The 23,271-nt window shown below is 46.0% G+C and overlaps 1 protein-coding gene across 1 annotated transcript in view; it reads left to right on the plus strand.

The window, feature by feature from the left end:
- The window catches only part of vwf (von Willebrand factor), a 168,686-nt gene that overhangs the window by 80,357 nt on the left and 65,058 nt on the right, over nucleotides 1–23,271 (plus strand). Inside the window, exons 32-41 of the mRNA XM_045688600.1 lie at nucleotides 6,660–6,803; nucleotides 7,232–7,396; nucleotides 14,390–14,436; nucleotides 14,812–14,895; nucleotides 15,374–15,467; nucleotides 15,683–15,921; nucleotides 16,398–16,587; nucleotides 17,572–17,913; nucleotides 18,266–18,504; nucleotides 22,936–23,038. Coding sequence (XP_045544556.1) covers nucleotides 6,660–6,803; nucleotides 7,232–7,396; nucleotides 14,390–14,436; nucleotides 14,812–14,895; nucleotides 15,374–15,467; nucleotides 15,683–15,921; nucleotides 16,398–16,587; nucleotides 17,572–17,913; nucleotides 18,266–18,504; nucleotides 22,936–23,038 — 1,647 coding nt within the window. The remainder of the gene's footprint in view (nucleotides 1–6,659; nucleotides 6,804–7,231; nucleotides 7,397–14,389; nucleotides 14,437–14,811; nucleotides 14,896–15,373; nucleotides 15,468–15,682; nucleotides 15,922–16,397; nucleotides 16,588–17,571; nucleotides 17,914–18,265; nucleotides 18,505–22,935; nucleotides 23,039–23,271) is intronic.

Raw genomic sequence — 23,271 nt, forward strand, 5'->3', positions numbered from 1 at the left:
CACACACCACTGGGTAATACACACACCGCACTGGGTAATACACACACACACACACACACACACACACACACACACACACACACACACACACACACACACACACACACACACACACACACACACACACCACACTGGGTAATACACACACACACCACTGGGTAATACACACACACACACACACACACACACACACACACACACACACACACACACACACACACACACCACTGGGTAATACACACACACACCACTGGGTAATACAGACACACACACACCACTGGGTAATACACACACACACACACACACACACACACACACACCACTGGGTAATACACACACCACTGGGTAATACACACACCACTGGGTAATACACATACCACTGGGTAATACGCACACCACTGGGTAATACGCACACCACTGGGTAATACACACACCACTGGGTAATACGCACACCACTGGGTAATACGCACACCACTGGGTAATACACACACACACACACACACACCACTGGGTAATACACACACACACACACACATACCACTGGGTAATACACACACCACTGGGTAATACACACACCACTGGGTAATACACACACCACTGGGTAATACACACACACACATACCACTGGGTAATACACACAAAAACAACAACACAGAGTTACACATAAACAGACGTACAGTCAATAACACAATGATCCAAGACTAGCTCAGTTAATCTCTACCATTGTGACAATGAGTCATCATAATGCTGCATCAAATGTACATGATCTTACGGACATTGGCAAACACAATGTAAGTAATTTATTTTATGTACCGCTAATTGCACCGAATTCATCTGTTTATCCAACAGCTATTGTAATCAGTAATCATTCGCCTATAAACCAGAGTTACACTGTTAGCACTGAGGCGGTGTGCAATAGTAGGAAGACCACTTTATGCAGCTCACCCTGCACTATCAGCTCCAATGTAAATAACATGAGGAAGTCTACCTCTGATAAGCCTCCCAGTAAAGCATTAGAAACTATCAAGCAACACAGAAAAGTGCTAAAAATAGCCCATATTAACATATGTAGCCTGAGAAACAAGGTTTATGAAGTCAATAACTTGCTTGTAACAGATTCCATTCATATTCTGACTATCTCAAAAGACAGAAATGCCAACGGAGGCGGTATTGCGGTCTATATTCAGAACCACATTCCTGTAAAACTTAGAGAGGATCTCATGTTAAATACTGTTGAAGTAATATGGCTACAGGTTCATCTGCCTCACCTAAAGCCCATTCTGGTGGGTAGCTGCTATAGACCAAGTGCTAACAGTCACTATCTGGATAATATGTGTGAAATGCTTGATAATATATGTGATATCAACAGAGAAGTATATTTTCTGGGTGATTTATTAAATATTGACTGGACATCATCAAGCTGCCCACTCAGGAAAAAGCTTCAAACTGTAACCAGTGCCTGCAACCTGGTTCAGGTTATCAGTCAACCTACCAGGGTAGTTACAAACAGCACAGGAATGAAATCATCAACATGTATTGATCACATCTTTACTAATACTGCAGAAATTTGCTTTAAATCAGTATCCAAGTCCATAGGATGTAGTGATCACAATATAATAGCCATATCTAGGTAAACCAAAGTTCCAAAGGCTGGGCCTAATATAGTGTATAAGAGGTCATACAATAAGTTTTGTAGTGATTCATATGTTGATGATGTAAATAATATTTGTTGGTCCGTGGTGTGTAATGAGGAGCAACCAGACGCTGCACTTGACGCATTTATGAAACTACTTATTCCAGTTACTAATAAGCACCCATTAAGAAAACGACTGTAAAAACTGTTAAATCCCCTTGGATTGATGAGGAATTGAAAAAATGTATGGTTGAGAGGGATGATGCAAAAGGTATGGCAATTAAGTCATGCAGCCCAACTGATTGGCAAACCTATTGCAAATTAAGAAATCATGTGACAAAACTAAACTTTATAAAAAATAAACTACACTATGAAACAAAGATAAATTATATAAAGACTCATAGTAAAAAGCTTTGGGGCACCTTAAATTAAATTTTGGGAACAAAGCCAACTCGCCTCCTTCATTCATTGAATCAGATTCATCACAAAACCCACTGATATTACCAACTACTTTAATGACTTTTTCATTGGCAAGATAAGCAAACTTAGGGATGACATGACAGCAACAACCGCTCACACTAAACATCCAAGTGTATCGGACCAAATGATAAAAGACAAGAATTGTACTTTTGAATTCCGTAGTCAGTGTGGAAGAGGATAAAAAAGTACTGTTTTCTATCAACAATGACAAGCCAAGTCTGACAATATGTATGGAATATTACTGAGGATAATAGCAGACGATATTGCCACTCCTATTTGCCACATCTTCAATTTAAGCTTATTAGAGAGCGTGTGCCCTCAGGCCTGGAGGGAAGCTAAAGTCATTCCGCTACCCAAGAATAGTAAAAGCCCCCTTTACTGGCTCCCAGAGCCGACCAATCAGCCTGTTACCAACCCTTAGTAAATGTCTGGAAAAAATGCTGTTTGACCAGATACAGTACAATGCTATGTCACAGTAAACAAATTAACAACAGAATTTCAGCATGTTTATAGGGAAGGACACTCAACAAGCACAACACTTACATAAAGGACTGATGATTGGCTGAGAGAAATTGATGGTAAAATGATTGTGGGGGCTGTCTTGTTAGACTTCAGTGCAGCTTTTGATATTATCGATCATAGTCTGCTGCTGGAAAAACGTATATGTTATGGCTTTACACCCCCCCGCTATGGATAAAGAGTTACTTGTCTAACAGAACACAGAGGGTGTTCTTTAATGGAAGCATCTCAAGTATAATCCAGTTAGAATCAGGAATTTCCCAGGGTAGCTGTTTAGGCCCCTTGCTTTTTCTATTTTTACTAACAACATGCCAATGACTTTGAGTAATGACTATGTATGTGGATGACTCAACACTATACACGTCAGCTACTGCAGCGACGGAAATGATTGCAACACTCAACAATGAGCTGCAGTTAGTTTCAGACTGGGTGGCAAGGAATAAGTTAGCCCTAAATATTTCTAAAACTTAAAAGCATTGTATTTGGAACAAAACACTCTCTAAACCATAAACCTCAAATAAATCTTCTAATTAATAATGTGGAAATTGAGCAAGTTGAGATGACTAAACTGCTTGGAGTAACCCTAGACTGTAAACTGTCATGGTCAAAACATATTGATGCAGTAGTAGCAAAGGTGGGGAGAAGTCTGTCTATAATAAAGCGATGCTCTGCCTTCTAAACAACACTATCAACAAGGCAGGTCCTACAGGCCCTAGTTTTGTCACATCTTGACTACAGTTCAGTCGTGTGGTCAGGTGCCACAAAGAGGGACTTACAGCAGGAACATTGCAATTGACTCAGAACAGGGCAGCATGGGTGGACCTTGGATGTACACAGAGAGCTAATATTAATAATATGCATGTCAATCTCTCCTGGCTGAAAGTGGAGGAGAGATTGACTTCATCACTACCTTTATTTATGAAAGATATTGACATGTTGAATTCACCGAGCTGTCTGTCTAAACTCCTGTCACACAGCTCAGACACCCATGCATACCCCACAAGACATGCCACAAGAGGTCTCTTCACAGTCCCCAAGTCCAGAACGGACTATGGGAGGAGCACAGTACTACATAGAGCCATGTCTACATGGAACTCTATTCCACATCAAGTAACTCATGCCAGCAGTAAAATTAGATTTAAAAACAGATTTAAAAAAAAAACACTTTATGGAACAGCGGGTACTGTGAAGCAACGCAAACATTGGCACAGACACATGCATACACACACACACACATACGATAACATACGCACTATACATAGACATGGATTTAGTACTGTAGATATGTGATAGTGGTGGAGTAGGGGCCTGAGGGCGCATAGTGTGTTGTGAATGTATTGTAATGTTTTTAAAATTGGATAAACTGCCTTAATTTTGCTGGACCCCAGGACCCCACAGTGCATCATGCTGACTTAGCCAACAATAGTGGCCAAACAGTTCCAATAATAATAATATCACTTTACGTCACTGATGGTAGAATGATCCAGTACAATGCTGTTTTACTGTCTGTAGAGGAGCATTGGGGTTTTAAGCCCATAACTTCTTCCATCAGAAAGCTGAGTTCATAATAGCATGATGCTACCCTTACTCCACACAGGAAAGAGCAGGAAGTCACTGAAGAACCACATTGGAGCCAGTTACAGCCCCTCCTTCAGCTCTAGAGACAACCCATTAGACACAGATACACCCCCTCCATCATTATTGTGTTCAGAACTCAGCAGGTCGTTGTGGAACAGGCTTTTGTCACTAGTTAGCACAGCCAAAATCAAAATTGGCTAGATCCCAAACATTCAAAAATATTCAAATGATTTTTGTCTAAATTTAAGGTTAGGAGTTGGCATAAGATTAGCAGTGTGGTTAAGGTTAGGTTTAAGGTTATGCTTAGGTTTAAAATCAGATGTTAAGAAGTGAAATTGAAGAAATAGGCATGGTATAGCCATTTGTGGCTGTGGTAACTGGTGAAGATCAGGTTTTCACCTATCCAATAGGAACTGTGAATGTCAAAGTGAATTTGAAGTAGTAGACTGGTGCTGTGAAGATACCTGCTGTTCTGATCACCACTAAGTAGTAGACTGCTGCTGTGAAGATACCTGCTGTGCAGATCATCACGATGTAGTAGACTGGTGCTATGAAGATACCTGCTGTTCTGATCACCACTATTTAGTAGACTGATGCTGTGAAGATACCTGCTGTTCTGACCACCACTAAGTAGTAGACTGGTGCTGTGAAGATACCTGCTGTTCTGATCACCACGATGTGGTAGACTAGTGCTGTGAAGATACCTGCTGTTCTGATCACCACTAATTAGTAGACTGGTGCTGTGAAGATACCTGCTGTTCTGATCACCACTAATTAGTAGACTTGTCCTGAAGCCACTCTTGCGTTGTCTTGGCTGTGTGCTTACGGTCGTTGTCCTGTTGGAAGGTGAACCTTCGCCCCAGTCTGAGGTCCTGAGCACTCTGGAGCAGGTTTTCATCAAGGATCTCTCTGTACTTTGCTCTGTTTGTCTTTCCTTCGATCCTGACTAGTCTCCCAGTCCCTGTCTCTGAAAAACATCTCCACAGCATGATGCTGCCACCACCATGCTTCACCGTAGTGATGGTGCCAGGTTTACTCCAGATGGGACGTTTGGCATTCAGGCCAAATACTTCAATCTTGGTTTCACCAAACCAGAGAATCTTGTTTCTCATGGTCTGAGAGTCCTTTGGGTGCCTTTTGGAAAACACTGAGTGACTGTCATGTGCCTTTTACTGAGGAGTGGCTTCCGTCTGACCACTTTACCATAAAGGCCAGATTGGTGGAGTAACTGCAGAGATGGTTGTCTTTCTGGAAGGTTCTCCCATCTCCACAGAGGAACTCTGGAGCTCTGTCAGAGTGACCATCGGGTTCTTGATCACCTCTTGATCAACTTGATCACCAGATTGCTCAGTTTGGCCTGGCGGCCAGCTCTAGGAAAAGTCTTGGTGGTTCCAAACTTCTTCCATTTAAGAATGACGAAGGCCACTGTGTTCTTGAGGACCTTCAATGTTACAGAAATGTTTTGGTACCCTTCCCCAGACACAATCCTGTCTCGGAGCTCTACAGACAATTCCTTTGACCTCATGGCTTGGTTTTTGCTCTGACATGCACTGTCAACTGTGGGACGTATATAGACAGGTGTGTGCTTTTCCAAATCATGTCCAATTTACCACATATGGATGCCAATCAAGTTGTAGAAACATCTCAATCAATGGAAACAGGATGCACCTGAGCTCAATTTCGAGTCTCATATCAAAGGGTCTGAATACTTACGTAAAAAAGGTATTTATTTATTTTTAATACATTTGCAAAAATTTAAAAAAACCTGTTTTTGCTTTGTCATTATGGGGTATTGTGTGTAGATTGATGAGGATTTTTTGGTATTATTAGAAGGCTGTAACATAGCAAAATGTGGAAAAAGGGAAGCAGTCTGAATGCTATTGTTAGTAGTCTGCCCTAGACAGTGTTGCAGAATCCTAGACAGGGCAGTGCATTATATTGAGGTTGGGTGAAAAGTCAATGCAAAACATTGTTGAATTCACAAGTTCTGCTGACAGGTCCATGACAATTTGACATTGTTTTAATCTTTAGCAGTCATTTATGCTGTATCTGGAAAAGGACTATCAGTTTCAGAAAGAGAAAACAATCTCCCAACACAGTAAATAGACCATGCCAGGTAACACACACACGCACCGTGCAGGGTAACACACACACACGCACCATACGGGGTAACACACACACATCGCGCTGGGTAACACACACACATCGCGCTGGGTAACACACACACATCGCGCTGGGTAACACACACACATCGCGCTGGGTAACACACACACATCGCGCTGGGTAACACACACACATCGCGCTGGGAAACACACACACATCGCGCTGGGTAACACACACGCATCGCGCTGGGAAACACACACACATCGCGCTGGGTAACACACACACATCGCGCTGGGAAACACACACACACCGTATCATCTGATGGTCTTTCTTTCTCTGTGATCAGGTGCTGCGTTGCGATTTGCCGTCCAAACATCCATCTCTCCGTCTAGTGGGGGCAGAGCGGGTGTGGCCAAGGTGGTGGTTATGCTGGTGATTGACAGGTCGACTGACCAACTACAGGAGGCAACTAACGAGGCGCTGACCGCAGGTTAGTGATGACATCAGAAGGAGGACCACAGGTTAGAGGTGACATGAGGAGGGCAGGAGGTTAGTGGTAACATCATAAGGAGGGAAGAAGGTTAGTGCTGACATCATAAGGAGAGCAGGAAGTTAGTGGTGACATCATAAGGAGGGCAGGAAGTTAGTGGTGACATCATAAGGAGGGCAGGAAGTTAGTGGTGACATCATAAGGAGGGCAGCATGTTCATAGTGACATCATAAGGAGGGCAGCATGTTAGTAGTGACATCATAAGGAGGGCAGGAAGTTAGTGGTGGCATCATAAGGAGAACCACAGGTTAATGGTGACATCATAACGATGATAGCAGGTTAATGGTGACATAACGAGGACTGCAGGTTAATGGTGACATCATAACAACCACCACAGTTTAGTGATGACATCATAACTCTGCCAACAGGCGTGTCAGTTTTCCCCATCGGCATCGGGCCCGGTTACGACAGAGCTGAACTGAGCCTGCTTGGTTCCCATGGCGACCAGGACAACACACTCCACCTTAACAGCATGGAGGAGCTGATGATGCTGTTAACACTGGACAAGAGCTACACAGACAAACTCTGTAGAGGTATAGTACTGGACCAGAGCTACCTGGAGAGATTATGATAATGATGATGATGATATTGATGAAGACAACAATGATTGTGATGATGATGATGATGGTGTTGATGGTGATGAGGATGATGATGATGGTGTTGATGATGGTGATGGTGATGATGCTGATGTTCATGATGATGGTGATGATGGTGATGATAAGTGGTGATGAGGGTCATGATGGTGTTGATGATGGTGATGATGGTCATGATGGTGTTGATGATGGTGATGATGGTCATGATGGTGTTGGTGATGATGATGATGCTGGTGATGATGATGATGCTGGTGATGATGATGATGATGACGGTGGTGATGATGGTGATGATGATGATGCTGGTGATGATGGTGATGATGATGATGATGCTGGTGATGATGATGCTGGTGATGATGCTGATGGTGGTGAAGATGGTGATGGTGGTGATGATGGTGATGATGATGGTCATGATGATGGTGATGATGGTGATGAGGATGATGATGATGGTGTTGATGATGGTGATGGTGATGATGCTGATGTTCATGATGATGGTGATGATAAGTGGTGATGAGGGTCATGATGATGGTGATGATGGTCATGATGGTGTTGATGATGGTGATGATGGTCATGATGGTGTTGGTGATGATGATGATTACTCAACTTCCGGTTTGGAGCGAGCAGTCGCACTACGCTTCGCTCCACAGGTAATATTACACTTCATTACATTACAACGGTTTGATTTGTTTGATCTGAGCAATTTTTCTTAGCTAGCTACATAGCCGTCTTTGTATCAAAGATAATCGTGTAGTTTAGAGTAATTATCGAGGTTAGCTATCTTCGTCCTCCTAACGTAGTCATCACTGCTAGCTAGCTAGTCAACACTGCTAGCTAGCCAACCAGCTAACTTCTACCGACTAGCAGCACTGTAGAAACTATTACATTACAACGGAACGACTTGATTAGTGTAGTGTTAGTGTTAGTTAGCCAGCTACATAGTTATCTTTGCTGTCTTTGCATCTAAGATAATTGTGTAGTTAGAGTAATTATCGAGGCTAGCTAGCCAGCCGCGACGCGACGCCAGACTTAGTCAACACACCTAGTCATCATTAACCCACTAGCCAACCGTTACCGACTAGCAGTGCTGTAGATACTAATACTTTACAACGGAACGATTTGACTAGTGCAGTGTTAGCTAGCTAGCTACATAGTTGTCTTTGTCATAGCTTGATAATTGTGTAGTTTAGTAATTATCGAGGTTAGCTAGCCAGCTATTTCCGTCCCCCGCGACGCCTTTTTTCCAAACCCAGCCAACTATTACCGACGAGCAGCATTGTAGAAACTAAATACATTACAAAGGAACGTCTTGATTAGTGTTATGTTAGCTAGCTACAAAGTTGCTTTTGTATCATGACAAGGTGTAAACAATAGTACTGAAACTATCGAGGTTACCTAGCCAGCTACACGTTCAAAGTCAACAACGCAGCCACTGCTAGCTAGCCTACTCCACCAGCCAGCAGTACTGTATCATTTTCGTCATTTTAGTCAATAAGATTTTTGCAACGTAAGCTTAACTTTCCGAACATTCGAGACGTGTAATCCACTTGTCATTCCAATCTCCTTTGCATTAGCGTAGCCTCTTCTGTAGCTTGTCAACTATGTGTCTGTCTATCCCTGTTCTCTCCCCTCTGCACAGGCCATACAAACGCTCCACACCGCCACTCTAACCTGGTGGTCCCAGCGCGCACGACCCACGTGGAGTTCCAGGTCTCCGGCAGCCTCTGGAACTGCCGGTCTGCGGCCAACAAGGCTGAGTTCATCTCAGCCTATGCTACCCTCCAGTCCCTAGACTTCCTGGCGCTGACGGAAACATGGATTACCACAGATAACACTGCTACTCCTACTGCTCTCTCCTCGTCTGCCCACGTGTTCTCGCATACCCCTAGAGCATCGAGCCAGCGGGGTGGTGGCACTGGAATCCTCATCTCTCCCAAGTGGACATTCTCTCTTTCTCCCCTGACCCATCTGTCTATCTCCTCATTTGAATTCCATGCTGTCACAGTTACCAGCCCTTTCAAGCTTAACATCCTTATCATTTATCGCCCTCCAGGTTCCCTTGGAGAGTTCATCAATGAGCTTGACGCCTTGATAAGTTCCTTTCCTGAGGATGGCTCACCTCTCACAGTTCTGGGTGACTTTAACCTCCCCACGTCTACCTTTGACTCATTCCTCTCTGCCTCCTTCTTTCCACTCCTCTCCTCTTTTGACCTCACCCTCTCACCTTCCCCCCCTACTCACAAGGCAGGCAATACGCTTGACCTCATCTTTACTAGATGCTGTTCTTCCACTAATCTCATTGCAACTCCCCTCCAAGTCTCTGACCACTACCTTGTATCCTTTTCCCTCTCGCTCTCATCCAACACTTCTCACTCTGCCCCTACTCGGATGGTATTGCGCCGTCCCAACCTTCGCTCTCTCTCTCCCGCTACTCTCTCCTCTTCCATCCTATCATCTCTTCCCTCTGCTCAAACCTTCTCCAACCTATCTCCTGATTCTGCCTCCTCAACCCTCCTCTCCTCCCTCTCTGCATCCTTTGATTTTCTCTGTCCCCTATCCTCCAGGCCGGCTCGGTCCTCCCCTCCTGCTCCGTGGCTCGACGACTCACTGCGAGCTCACAGAACAGGGCTCCGGGCAGCCGAGCGGAAATGGAGGAAAACTCGCCTCCCTGCGGACCTGGCATCCTTTCACTCCCTCCTCTCTACATTTTCCTCTTCTGTCTCTGCTGCTAAAGCCACCTTCTACCACTCTAAATTCCAAGCATCTGCCTCTAACCCTAGGAAGCTCTTTGCTACCTTCTCCTCCCTCCTGAATCCTCCTCCCCCTCCCCCCCCCTCCTCCCTCTCTGCGGACGACTTCGTCAACCATTTTGAAAAGAAGGTTAACGACATCCGATCCTCGTTTGCTAAGTCAAACGACACCGCTGGTCCTGCTCACATTGCCCTACCCTGTGCTTTGACCTCTTTCTCCCCTCTCTCTCCAGATGAAATCTCGCGTCTTGTGACGGCCGGCCGCCCAACAACCTGCCCACTTGACCCTATCCCCTCCTCTCTTCTCCAGACCATTTCCGGAGACCTTCTCCCCTACCTCACCTCGCTCATCAACTCATCCTTGACCGCTGGCTACGTCCCTTCCGTCTTCAAGAGAGCGAGAGTTGCACCCCTTCTGAAAAAACCTACACTCGATCCCTCCGATGTCAACAACTACAGACCAGTATCCCTTCTTTCTTTTCTCTCCAAAACTCTTGAACGTGCCGTCCTTGGCCAGCTCTCTTGCTATCTCTCTCAGAATGACCTTCTTGATCCTAATCAGTCAGGTTTCAAGACTGGGCATTCAACTGAGACTGCTGTTCTCTGTGTCACGGAGGCTCTCCGCACTGCTAAAGCTAACTCTCTCTCCTCTGCTCTCATCCTTCTAGACCTATCTGCTGCCTTTGATACTGTGAACCATCAGATCCTCCTCTCCACCCTCTCCGAGCTGGGCATCTCCGGCGCGGCCCACGCTTGGATTGCGTCCTACCTGACAGGTCGCTCCTACCAGGTGGCGTGGCGAGAATCTGTCTCCGCACCACGTGCTCTCACCACTGGTGTCCCCCAGGGCTCTGTTCTAGGCCCTCTCCTATTCTCGCTATACACCAAGTCACTTGGCTCTGTCATATCCTCACATGGTCTCTCCTATCATTGCTATGCAGATGACACACAATTAATGTTCTCCTTTCCCCCTTCTGACAACCAGGTGGCGAATCGCATCTCTGCATGTCTGGCAGACATATCAGTGTGGATGACGGATCACCACCTCAAGCTGAACCTCGGCAAGACGGAGCTGCTCTTCCTCCCGGGGAAGGACTGCCCGTTCTATGATCTCGCCATCACGGTTGACAACTCCCTTGTGTCCTCCTCCCAGAGTGCTAAGAACCTTGGAGTGACCCTGGACAACACCCTGTCGTTCTCCACTAACATCAAGGCGGTGACCCGATCCTGTAGGTTCATGCTCTACAACATTCGCAGAGTACGACCCTGCCTCACACAGGAAGCGGCGCAGGTCCTAATCCAGGCACTTGTCATCTCCCGCCTGGATTACTGCAACTCGCTGTTGGCTGGGCTCCCTGCCTGTGCCATTAAACCCCTACAACTCATCCAGAACGCCGCAGCCCGTCTGGTGTTCAACCTTCCCAAGTTCTCTCACGTCACCCCGCTCCTCCGCTCTCTCCACTGGCTTCCAGTTGAAGCTCGCATCCGCTACAAGACCATGGTGCTTGCCTACGGAGCTGTGAGGGGAACGGCACCTCCGTACCTTCAGGCTCTGATCAGGCCCTACACCCAAACAAGGGCACTGCATTCATCCACCTCTGGCCTGCTCGCCTCCCTACCTCTGAGGAAGCACAGTTCCCGCTCAGCCCAGTCAAAACTGTTCGCTGCTCTGGCACCCCAATGGTGGAACAAGCTCCCTCACGACGCCAGGACAGCGGAGTCAATCACCACCTTCCGGAGACACCTGAAACCCCACCTCTTCAAGGAATACCTGGGATAGGATAGTTATCCTTCTAACCCCCCCCCCCCCTTAAAAGATTTAGATGCACTATTGTAAGTGGTTGTTCCACTGGATATTATAAGGTGAATGCACCAATTTGTAAGTCGCTCTGGATAAGAGCGTCTGCTAAATGACGTAAATGTAAATGATGCTGGTGATGATGGTGATGCTGGTGATGATGATGATGATGATGACGGTGGTGATGATGGTGATGATGATGATGCTGGTGATGATGGTGATGATGATGCTGGTGATGATGATGCTGGTGATGATGCTGATGGTGGTGAAGATGGTGATGGTGATGGTGATGATGGTGATGGTGATGATGATGGTGATGATGGTGATGATAAGTGGAGATGATGATGATATTGATGAAGATGACATTGATGATGACGGTGGTGGTGGTGGTGATGGTGATGGTGAAGATGGTGATGATGGTGATGGTGATGAGGATGATGTTGATGGTGGTGATGATGGTGATGAAGAGGATGATGGTGGTGATGAAGATGACGATGATGGTGATGATGATGGTGGTGATGATAATGGTGATGTGATGCTGGTGTGATGATGATTGGGCGATGGTGATTGTGGTGATGATGACAGTGATGATGGTGATGGTGGTGATGATGATGATGGTGGTGATGATGATGGTGGTGATGATGAGGATGGTGATGATGGTGATGGTAGTGATGATGATGGTGGTGTGATGATGATGGGGTGATGGTGATGATGATGATGGTGGTGATGATGAGGATGGTGATGATGGTGATGATGGTGGTGATGGTGGTAGTGGTGATGATGGTGGTTATGATGATGGTGAGGATGGTGATGATGGTGATGATGATGGTGATGATGGTGATGATGTTGATGGTGTTGGTGATGATGGTGATGATGTTGATGGTGTTGGTGATGATGGTGAAGATGTTGATGGTGTTGGTGATGATGGTGATGATGTTGGTGATGATGGTGATGATGTTGTAGGTGTTGGTGATGATGGTGATGATGGTGATGACGGTGATGGTAGTGATGACGGTAATGGTGATGATGATGGTGATGGTGACGGTGATGATGGTGGTGATGATAAGTGGTGATGATGGTCCTGATGATGGTGATGATAAGTGGTGATGATGATGATGAAGATGATGGTGATGATAAGTGATGATGATGATATTGATGAAGATGACATTGATGGTGAAGATGATGATGGTGATGATGGTGGTGGTGATGATGATGATGGTGATGGTGATGGTGATGAGGATGATGTTGATGGTGGTGATGATGGTGATGAAGAGGATGATGGTGGTGATGAAGATGACGATGATGGTGATGATGGTGGTGATGATGATTCTGCTGATGATATTGATGAAGATGACATTGATAGTGATGATGATGGTGTGATGATAATGGTGGTGATGATGGTGTGATGATGGTGATGGTGGTGGTGATGATGATGGTGGTGATGATGAGGATGGTGATGATGGTGATGATGGTGGTGATGATGATGATGGTGGTGATGATGGTGATGATGGTGTTGATGATGATATGGTGATGGTGATGATGGTGGTGATGATGAGGATGGTGAGGATGGTGATGATGGTGGTGGTGATGATGGTGATGATGGTGGTTATGATGATGGTGAGGATGATGATGATGGTGGTGGTGATGATGACGGTGGTGGTGGTGATGAGGATGGTGATGATGGTGGTGGTTATGATGATGGTGATGATGATGGTGGTTATGATGATGGTGATGATGATGATGGTGATGATGGTGATGGTGATGATGGTGGTGATGATGATGGTGATGATGATGGTGGTGATGTTTATGGTGATGATGATGATGGTGGTGATGATGATGGTGATGGTGATGATGGTGGTGGTGATGATGATGGTCGTGGTGATGATGATGGTGATGATGATGATGTTGATGGTGATGGTGGTGGTGATGATGATGGTGGTGGTGATGATGATGATGGTGATGATGATGATGGTGGTGATGATGATGGTGGTGATGATGATGGTGGTGATGTTGATGGTGATGATGGTGGTGATGATGGTGGTGATGATGATGGTGATGATGATGGTGATGATGATGGTGGTGATGATGGTGATGGTGATGATGGTGATGGTGATGATGGTGATGGTGATGATGTTGGTGGTGATGATGATGATGTTGATGGTGATGATGATGGTGATGATGATGGTGATGGTGGTGGTGATGATGATGGTGGTGGTGATGATGATGATGATGATGATGGTGATGATGGTGGTGGTGATGATGATGATGGTGGTGTTGATGAAGTTGATGATGGTGATGATGATGGTGATGATGATGGTGGTAATGATGATGATTTTTGTGATGATGATAGTGATGATTATGAAGATTGTGATGATGTGTATTCTTCCTCAGCTGGTCCTCCTGGAGTGTGTGTCGATGATGATGGGAACGAGAGGAAGGTGAGTTGACTTGTGTGTTGACTTGCTGATGTGTTGATGTGCCAACAATCATTTAACTACTGAACTACTGAACTAAAGTAACTGCCCAGTGTTTCCATATTTGTATGAAATATGAACTATAATTACTTTCAATATGAGTAAAATAGTTTTCCTTCCAAAAAATTGTCATTAAGCATGGTGAAAAGCAGCATTTCTGTGTTCAAATTAAATTGGATTGGTCACATACACATGTTGGAATGGTGTGTGTGCGTACCAGAAATATATTATTTGAATAAGAGAATACAAACTTTTAAAAGTGTGATTTTCATTGGACAGTTACTTTAACTACTGTTTTCCTTGACCAGTCTGAATATTCAGTACTAACTTTGTGTGTAGCCTGGTGAGTCGTGGCTGCTTCCTGACGGATGTCATTCGGTGCTGTGCCACCCAAGCGGAGCCGTAACTGTTCAGAGCCACAAGGTGAACTGTGATCGTCTGGAGCCGCCAGCCTAATATATTATAGTATATTACATTATATTATGGCATATTACATTATACTATGTTATAATATATTTTAGTATATTCAAGAATGTTATGTTATATTTTAGTATATTACATTATAGTATATTAAAGTCTATTGTATTTTATTATATTACATTATAGTATATTATATTATAGTATTAAAGTACTGTATATTATAGTATATTACAGTATAGTTTATTAAAGTATATTATTTTCTATTATATTTTAATATATTCTATTATAGTATATTCAAGTCTATTGTATTGTATTATATTACATTATGGTATATTAAAATATATTATATTATATTATAGTAAAGTACTGTATATTATAGTATATTACATTATAGAATATTAAAGTACCCTATTTTATGTTATATTATAGTACAGTATATTATAGTATATTAAAGTACATTATGTTATATTCGATTATCCAGGTGAATTGTGATCGACTGGAGCCCCCAGCCTGCAGCAACCACATGAGTCCTCTCAGAGTTCAAGACAACTGTGGCTGCCACTGGGACTGCCCCTGTTAGTACAAACACACACACACACATTAAGCACACTCACACAGATACAAGCACACACTCACACACATTATAGCACACTCACACACACATTAAGCACACTCACAATAAACATACACACACACACACATATTAAATGCACTCACCCACACGCACCAGTAACACACCCATCAGTAACACACACCCTCCCTCCCTCCCTCCCTCCCTCCCTCCCTCCAGGTGTCTGTATGGGCAGCTCCACCAACCACGTGGTGAGGTTTGATGGCGTGGCTCTAAGGCTGGAAGGGGAGGGGCTATGTTCCTACACCCTGCTAACGGTTGCCGGGGACGCGGGAGGTTCAGAGATCACGCTGCACAGCGGAACCTGCCAGGGGTCATCCAATCAGAATGAAGTCTGCATGAAGGTCATGGAATTTACACATGGGCAGAGCACACTACTGCTGAAAGACGACATGACGGTAGGACCTAGGGCGGGTGTACTATGAGAATGTGTACTCTGAAAATGTGTACTATGAGTGTGTGTACTATGAGTGTGTGTACTATGAGTGTGTGTACTATGAGTGTGTGTACTCTGAATGTGTGTACTACGAGAGTGTGTACTACGAGAGTGTGTACTCTGAGTGTGTGTACTCTGAATGTGTGTACTATGAGTGTGTGTACTATGAGTGTATGTGTACTATGAGTGTGTGTGTACTATGAGTGTGTGTGTACTCTCAGTGTGTGTGCTCTGACTGTGTGTACTATGACTGTGTGTACTATGACTGTGTACTGAGTTTGTGTGTACTATGAGTGTGTACTATGAGTGTGTGTACTATGAGTGTGTGTACTCTGAGTGTGTGTACTATGAGTGTGTACTATGAGTGTGTACTCTGTGTGTGTACTATGAGTGTGTGTACTCTGTGTGTGTACTCTGAGTGTGTGTGTGTGTGTCTAGGTGACAGTAGATGGAGCCCCTGTCTCCCTCCCATTCCGCTCCAGTCTGGTGGAGGTGATGCGCTACGGAGGAGTGATGTTTCAGCTGAGATCCGTGGAACACGGCTACATCCTGGCATTTACCCCTCAGAAAAACGAGTTCACCATCACACTCACCTCCTCCTCTACCAACCACACCTCTGGACTCTGTGGTACACACTCACCTCCTCCTCTACCAACCACACCTCTGGGGTCTGGTACACACTCACCTCCTCCACTACCAACCACACCTCTGGGGTCTGGTCCACACTCACCTCCTCCTCTACCAACCACACCTCTGGGGTCTGGTACACACTCACCTCCTCCTCTACCAACCACACCTCTGGGGTCTGGTACACATTCACCTCCTCCTCTACCAACCACACCTCTGGGGTCTGGTACACACTCACCTCCTCCTCTACCAACCACACCTCTGGGGTCTGGTACACACTCACCTCCTCCTACCAACCACACCTCTGGAGTCTGGTACACACTCACCTCCTCCTCTACCAACCACACCTCTGGAGTCTGGTCCACACTCACCTCCTCCACTACCAACCACACCTCTGGGGTCTGGTCCACACTCACTTCCTCCTCTACCAACCACACCTCTGGGGTCTGGTACACACTCACCTCCTCCTCTACCAACCACACCTCTGGAGTCTGGTACACACTCACCTCCTCCTCTACCAACCACACCTCTGGAGTCTGGTACACACTCACCTCCTCCTCTACCAACCACACCTCTGGAGTCTGGTACACACTCACCTCCTCCTCTACCAACCACACCTCTGGAGTCTGGTACACACTCACAGATAGACACATAGTAAACATGCACACACACATGAAGTCATTTGGAGGACTAATAATGTGTGTGTGTGTGTGTGTGTGTGTGTGTGTGTGTGTGTGTGTGTGTGTGTGTGTGTGTGTGTGTGTGTGTGTGTGTGTGTGTGTGTGTGTGTGTGTGTGTGTGTGTGTGTGTGTGTGTGTGCGTGCGTGTGTGTGTGAATTAATTAATTAATGAATGAACTAATTTATGACATAATTTTTTTGTGTCAAATCACCAATTGGCAACCCGTCCCTTATGGGATTAATTGACACATAAACATACAGTTCACTATGGTAATTAAATCCTTATTATTCTCTGTGTGTGTCAGGGTGGTGTGGCGAGAAGAGGGTTAATTATCTCTCTCTGAGGAATGGCAGTTCGACTTCTGACTCAGCTCTTCTCGTCTCCGATTGGATGGTATCGAGCGGCGACGGTGTGTGTGTCCCACGCCATGCCCCAGTGTGTGTGTACGGAGCAGCGAGGGCGTGTGAGGTGCTGCGCTCCGAGGTGTTCTCCTCCTGTCACACACATGTTCCCATCACGCCTTTCATTATGCGCTGCCAACAGGAAGCCTGTCAGGAGACAGACGTCTGTGATGTAATTTCCTCCTACGCACATCTCTGCCGACAGAGAGGACTCTGTGTCCACTGGAGAAGCACAAACCTCTGCCGTAAGTCCGTGTCCTGTTATGTTCTGACATCACCTGTATATAAATATGTGTGTTCTGTCTGAAGAGACCTGTATTTAGCCTTGATTCCTGTCTCGGTTTGGTGTTCTCTCTGTTTTATAATACAGTAAAATATGTTTTTTGACTTTGTAGCACCTTCGGTGCGAGAAATGCACTTTACAAATAAAACCTTTATTACTACTGTTATTATTATTACTTGATATTAATATAATTAATTATTATTATTATTGTGTATGATTATTATTGTTGATGATGATGATGATGATGAATATTTATTATGATTATTATGATTAAATATGATCATTATGATTAATATTATTATTATTGTGTGTAGCCATGCAGTGCCCCAGCTCCATGGAGTATGATGCATGTAGGACCGGGTGTGTGGAGGACTGCAGCAGCATTGGCCTGTCGCCTGGCAACTCGGGGGTTCTTAGTGGTAACGGGAGTGTGTGTATCACCAAGCCAACAGAAGGGTGTTTTTGTCCAGGGAACATGGTGCCTCTGGGGGGAAAGTGTGTGTCACCTGACGCCTGCAACCAGTGTGTCGACCAGCACGGACACACACACCCGGTGAGACAACACACAACCACACTCACACACACATAGCTAAAGGTGTTACCAGGACACAGACTTTGTTCAAGCGGATAAAATCAATGTGCCAGCTTGGCCGCGCCCTCAGCCCTACAAATTTCTTATCCATCTGTCTTTCTTCTTCTCTCAATGTGCCAGTTAAAAATATATATATATATGTATTTCACCTTTATTTAACCAGGTAGGCCAGTTGAGAACAAGTTCTCAATTATAACTGCGACCTGGCCAAGATAAAGCAAAGCGGTGCGACACAAACTATAACCAATGCTCTCGTTGGCTGGCCCTCGCTTCATACTCGTCGCCAAACCCACTGGCTCCAGGTCATCTACAAGACCCTGCTAAGTAAAGTTCCCCCTTATCTCAGCTCGCTGGTCACCATAGCAGCACCCACCTGTAGCACGCGCTCCAGCAGGTATATCTCTCTGGTCACCCCTAAAGCCAATTCCTCCTTTGGCCGTCTCTCCTTCCAGTTCTCTGCTGCCAATGACTGGAAAGAACTACAAAAATCTCTAAAACTGGAAACACTTATCTCCCTCACTAGCTTTAAGCACCAGCTGTCAGAGCAGCTCACAGATTACTGCACCTGAACATAGCCCATCTATAATTTAGCCCAAACAACTACCGCTTCCCCTACTGTATTTATTTATTTTGCTCCTTTGCACCCCATTATTTCTATTTCTACTTTGCACTTTCTTCCACTGCAAATCTACCATTCCAGTGTTTTACTTGCTATATTGTATTTACTTCGCCACCATGGCCTTTTTGCCTTTACCTCCCTTATCTCACCTCATTTGCTCACTTTGTAGATAGACTTATTTTTCTGCTATATTATTGACTGTATGTTTGTTCTACTCCGTGTGTAACTCTGTGATGTTGTATGTGTCAAACTGCTTGCTTTATCTTGGCCAGGTCGCAATTATAAATGAGAACTTGTTCTCAACTTGCCTACCTGGTTAAATAAAGGTGAAATAAATAAATAAAAATAAAACATACAACAACACAGAGTTACACATGGAATAAACAAACATACAATCAATAATACAGTTGAAACATCTACAGTGGGGAGAACAAGTATTTGATACACTGCCGATTTTGCAGGTTTTCCTACTTACAAAGCATGTAGAGGTCTGTAATTTCATAGGTACACTTCAACTGTGAGAGACGGAATCTAACACAAAAATACAGAAAATCACATTGTATGATTTTTAAGTAATTAATTTGCATTTTATTGGATGGAGGTTCTGGCTGTAAGGTCTAAAAATAGCAGATCCGTATCACATTGGGTGAGTGTCACGCCCTGGCTATAGAGAGGGTTTTATTCTCTATTTTGGTTAGGCCAGGGTGTGACTAGGGTGGGCATTCTATGTTCCTTTTCTATGTTCTTTATTTTCTATGTTTTGGCCGGGTATGGTTCTCAATCAGGGACAGCTGTCTATCGTTGTCTCTGATTGGGAACCATACTTAGGTAGCCCTTTTCCCTCCTTGTGTTGTGGGAGGTTGACTTTGTTTAGGGCACATAGCCTTTAGCTTCACGGTTTGTTGGGTAGTGTTATTGTTTTGTTCGGCGTCTTTCTAAATAAAGAATATGTACGCTCACCACGCTGCACCTTGGTCCTCACCTTTCAACCAACGTGACAGAACCTCCCACCACCAACAGACCAAGCAGCGTGGTAAAAGGGAGTCATGGACCTGGGAGGAGAACCTGGATGGGGCAGGACTGTGGACAAGGCTGGGAGAGTATCGCTGCCTGCCGGAGGAGATAGAGGCAGCGAAGGCGGAACGGCGTTTCTGGGAGGATCGGCTGAGACGGTAGGAGGAGGCTGAGAGGCAGCCCCAAAATAATTTTTGGGGGGGCACACGGGGAGATTGGCGGAGTCAGGCGATATTCCTGAGCCAACTCCCCGTGCTTACCGGAAGCAGCGTGGTACTGGTCAGGCACCATGTTATGCGGTGAAGCGCATGGTGTCTCCAGTACGCGCTCATAGCCCGGAGCGCTATATACAAGCCCCTCGCAAGTGCCATGCGAGAGTGGGCATCCAGCCAGGGCGGATTGTGCCAGCTCAGCGCGTCTGGTCTCCACTGCTCCATTTAGGCGCCCAGGGTATCCTGCGCCGGCTCTGCGTACAGTGTCTCCGGGGCGCTGGGAGGGCTCAGTTCGTCCTATGCCTGCGCTCCGCCCGTGCCAGGCAAAAGTGGGCATTCAGCCTGGAAGAGTGGTGTCAAGCCTACGCACCAGATCTTCAGTGCTCCCCCACAGCCTGGTCTATCCTGTGCCTGCTCCCAGAGCCAGGCCTCCTGCATGTCTCCCCAGCCTGGTGAATCCTGTGACTGCTCCCAGAGCCAGGCCTCCTGCATGTCTCCCCAGCCTGGTGAGTCCTGTGCCTGCTCCCAGAGCCAGGCCTCCTGCATGTCTCCCCAGCCTGGTCTATCCTGTGCCTGCTCCCAGAGCCAGGCCTCCTGCATGTCTCCCCAGCCTGGTGAATCCTATGCCTGCTCCCAGAGCCAGGCCTCCTGCATGTCTCCCCAGCCTGGTGAGTCCTGTGCCTGCTCCCAGAGCCAGGCCTCCTGCATGTCTCCCCAGCCTGGTCTATCCTGTGCCTGCTCCCAGAGCCAGGCCTCCTGCATGTCTCCCCAGCCTGGTGAGTCCTGTGCCTGCTCCCAGAGCCAGGCCTCCTGCATGTCTCCCCAGCCTGGTGAGTCCTGTGCCTGCTCCCAGAGCCAGGCCTCCTGCATGTCTCCCCAGCCTGGTGAGTCCTGTGCCTGCTCCCAGAGCCAGGCCTCCTGCATGTCTCCCCAGCCTGGTGAGTCCTGTGCCTGCTCCCAGAGCCAGGCCTCCTGCATATCTCCCCAGCCTGGTGAGTCCTGTGCCTGACCCCTGTCCGGAGCTGCCAGAGTCGCCCTCCAGTCCGGAGCTGCCAGAGTCGCCCTCCAGTCCGGAGCTGCCAGAGTCGCCCTCCAGTCCGGAGCTGCCAGAGTCGCCCTCCAGTCCGGAGCTGCCAGAGTCGCCCTCCAGTCCGGAGCTGCCAGAGTCGGTGCCCAGTCCGGAGCTGCCAGAGTCGCCCTCCAGTCCGGGGTCGGCGGCGAGGGTCCCCGCTCCAGAGGCGCCACCTAAGTGGGCCGTGCCAGAGGTGGCGCGGGGTCTGCGTCCCTCACCGGAGCCGCCACAACAGAGAAAAGCCCACCCAGACCCTCCCCTATAGGTTCAGGTTATGCGGCCGGAGTCCGCACCTTTGGGGGGGGTTGGGTACTGTCACGCCCTGGCCATGGAGGGTTTTATTCTCTATTTTGGTTAGGCCGGGGTGTGACTAGGGTGGGCATTCTGTTCCTTTTTCTATGTTCTTTATTTTCTATGTTTTGGCCGGGTATTGTTCTCAATCAGGGACAGCTGTCTATCGTTGTCTCTGATTGGGAACCATACTTAGGTAGCCCTTTTCCCTCCTTGTGTTGTGGGAGGTTGACTATGTTTAGGGCACATAGACTTTAGCTTCACGGTTTGTTGGGTAGTGTTATTGTTTTGTTCGGCGTCTTTATAAATAAAGAATATGTTCGCTCACCACGCTGCACCTTGGTCCTCACCTTTCAACCAACGTGACAGTGAGGCGGGTTTCCGGAAGGTACATTTAATTTAAAAATGGAAAAAGAGATTGAAAATATATTCAAATATATTCAAAAAAGACGGGGGGAAAAAAACTACATTTACACGGGAGAACGACAAACAACGTCTGCACTGCTACGCCATCTTGGATTCATTTGGCCTAACCCTTAACCCTAAACCTAACCCTACACATTTCTCATCCCTCTGTCTCTCTGATTCTCTGCTTCTGTTTTTTCAAACACATAAAAAGGAATTTATAGTACGTGTGTGTGTGTGTTTTTGGTTTTACTATCCTTTTTATGACCAGAGTTCTCACAAGGATAGTAAAACAAGGACAATTTAGACAGGTAGGGACATTTCGCAGGTCGAGCATGAAAAGCAAGAAAACTCATTGTACCCTTTGCCAGCTCATATCTGTGTGAAGCTGGATTCAGTGCTCTCATCTGCATTAAAACCAAACATCGATCCAGGTTGGATGTGACAGCAGAGATGAGATGTTCACTGTCGACCACGCCTACAGACATTGAGAAGCTCCGATTCGACATACATCAAGCACACCCATCTTGTTGGTGGTGGTGAGATAAGAGACAATCAGAAATTGACTGCCATAGCCCCAAATGAAAAAGTAAACATTGGCTGTTAATTACATTGTTTTTTTCACATGGTTGGAGTCGTAAGGATTTTCAGATGTCAAAATGTGGTCACGTAGCAAAACATTTTGGGAAGCCCTGCATTAGGGGTTCGGAAAAATAGGATTTTGAATGGGAATAAATTGGTCCCCACAAGGATAGTAAAATGTGTGTGTTTTTGTGTAGTATCTACAGAGCTGGGTGCCAGAGGAGAACACGTGTCTGATTTGTATGTGTCTGGATCGTCAACATATCAACTGCACTGCTCGCCCCTGCATTGATCATAAAGGTAAAACACACAGACCGACCCTGCATTGATCATAAAGGTAAAACAAACAGACCGACCCTGCATTGATCATAAAGGTAAAACACACAGACCGACCCTGCATTGATCATAAAGGTAAAACACACATACAGACCGACCTGCATTACAAAAGACCGACCCTGCATTGATCATAAAGGTAAAACACACATACAGACCGACCCTGCATTGATCATAAAGGTAAAACACACAGACCGACC

Source organism: Salmo salar, chromosome ssa10, assembly GCF_905237065.1.
Source record: "Salmo salar chromosome ssa10, Ssal_v3.1, whole genome shotgun sequence".
NCBI classification, from domain to species: domain Eukaryota; kingdom Metazoa; phylum Chordata; class Actinopteri; order Salmoniformes; family Salmonidae; genus Salmo; species Salmo salar.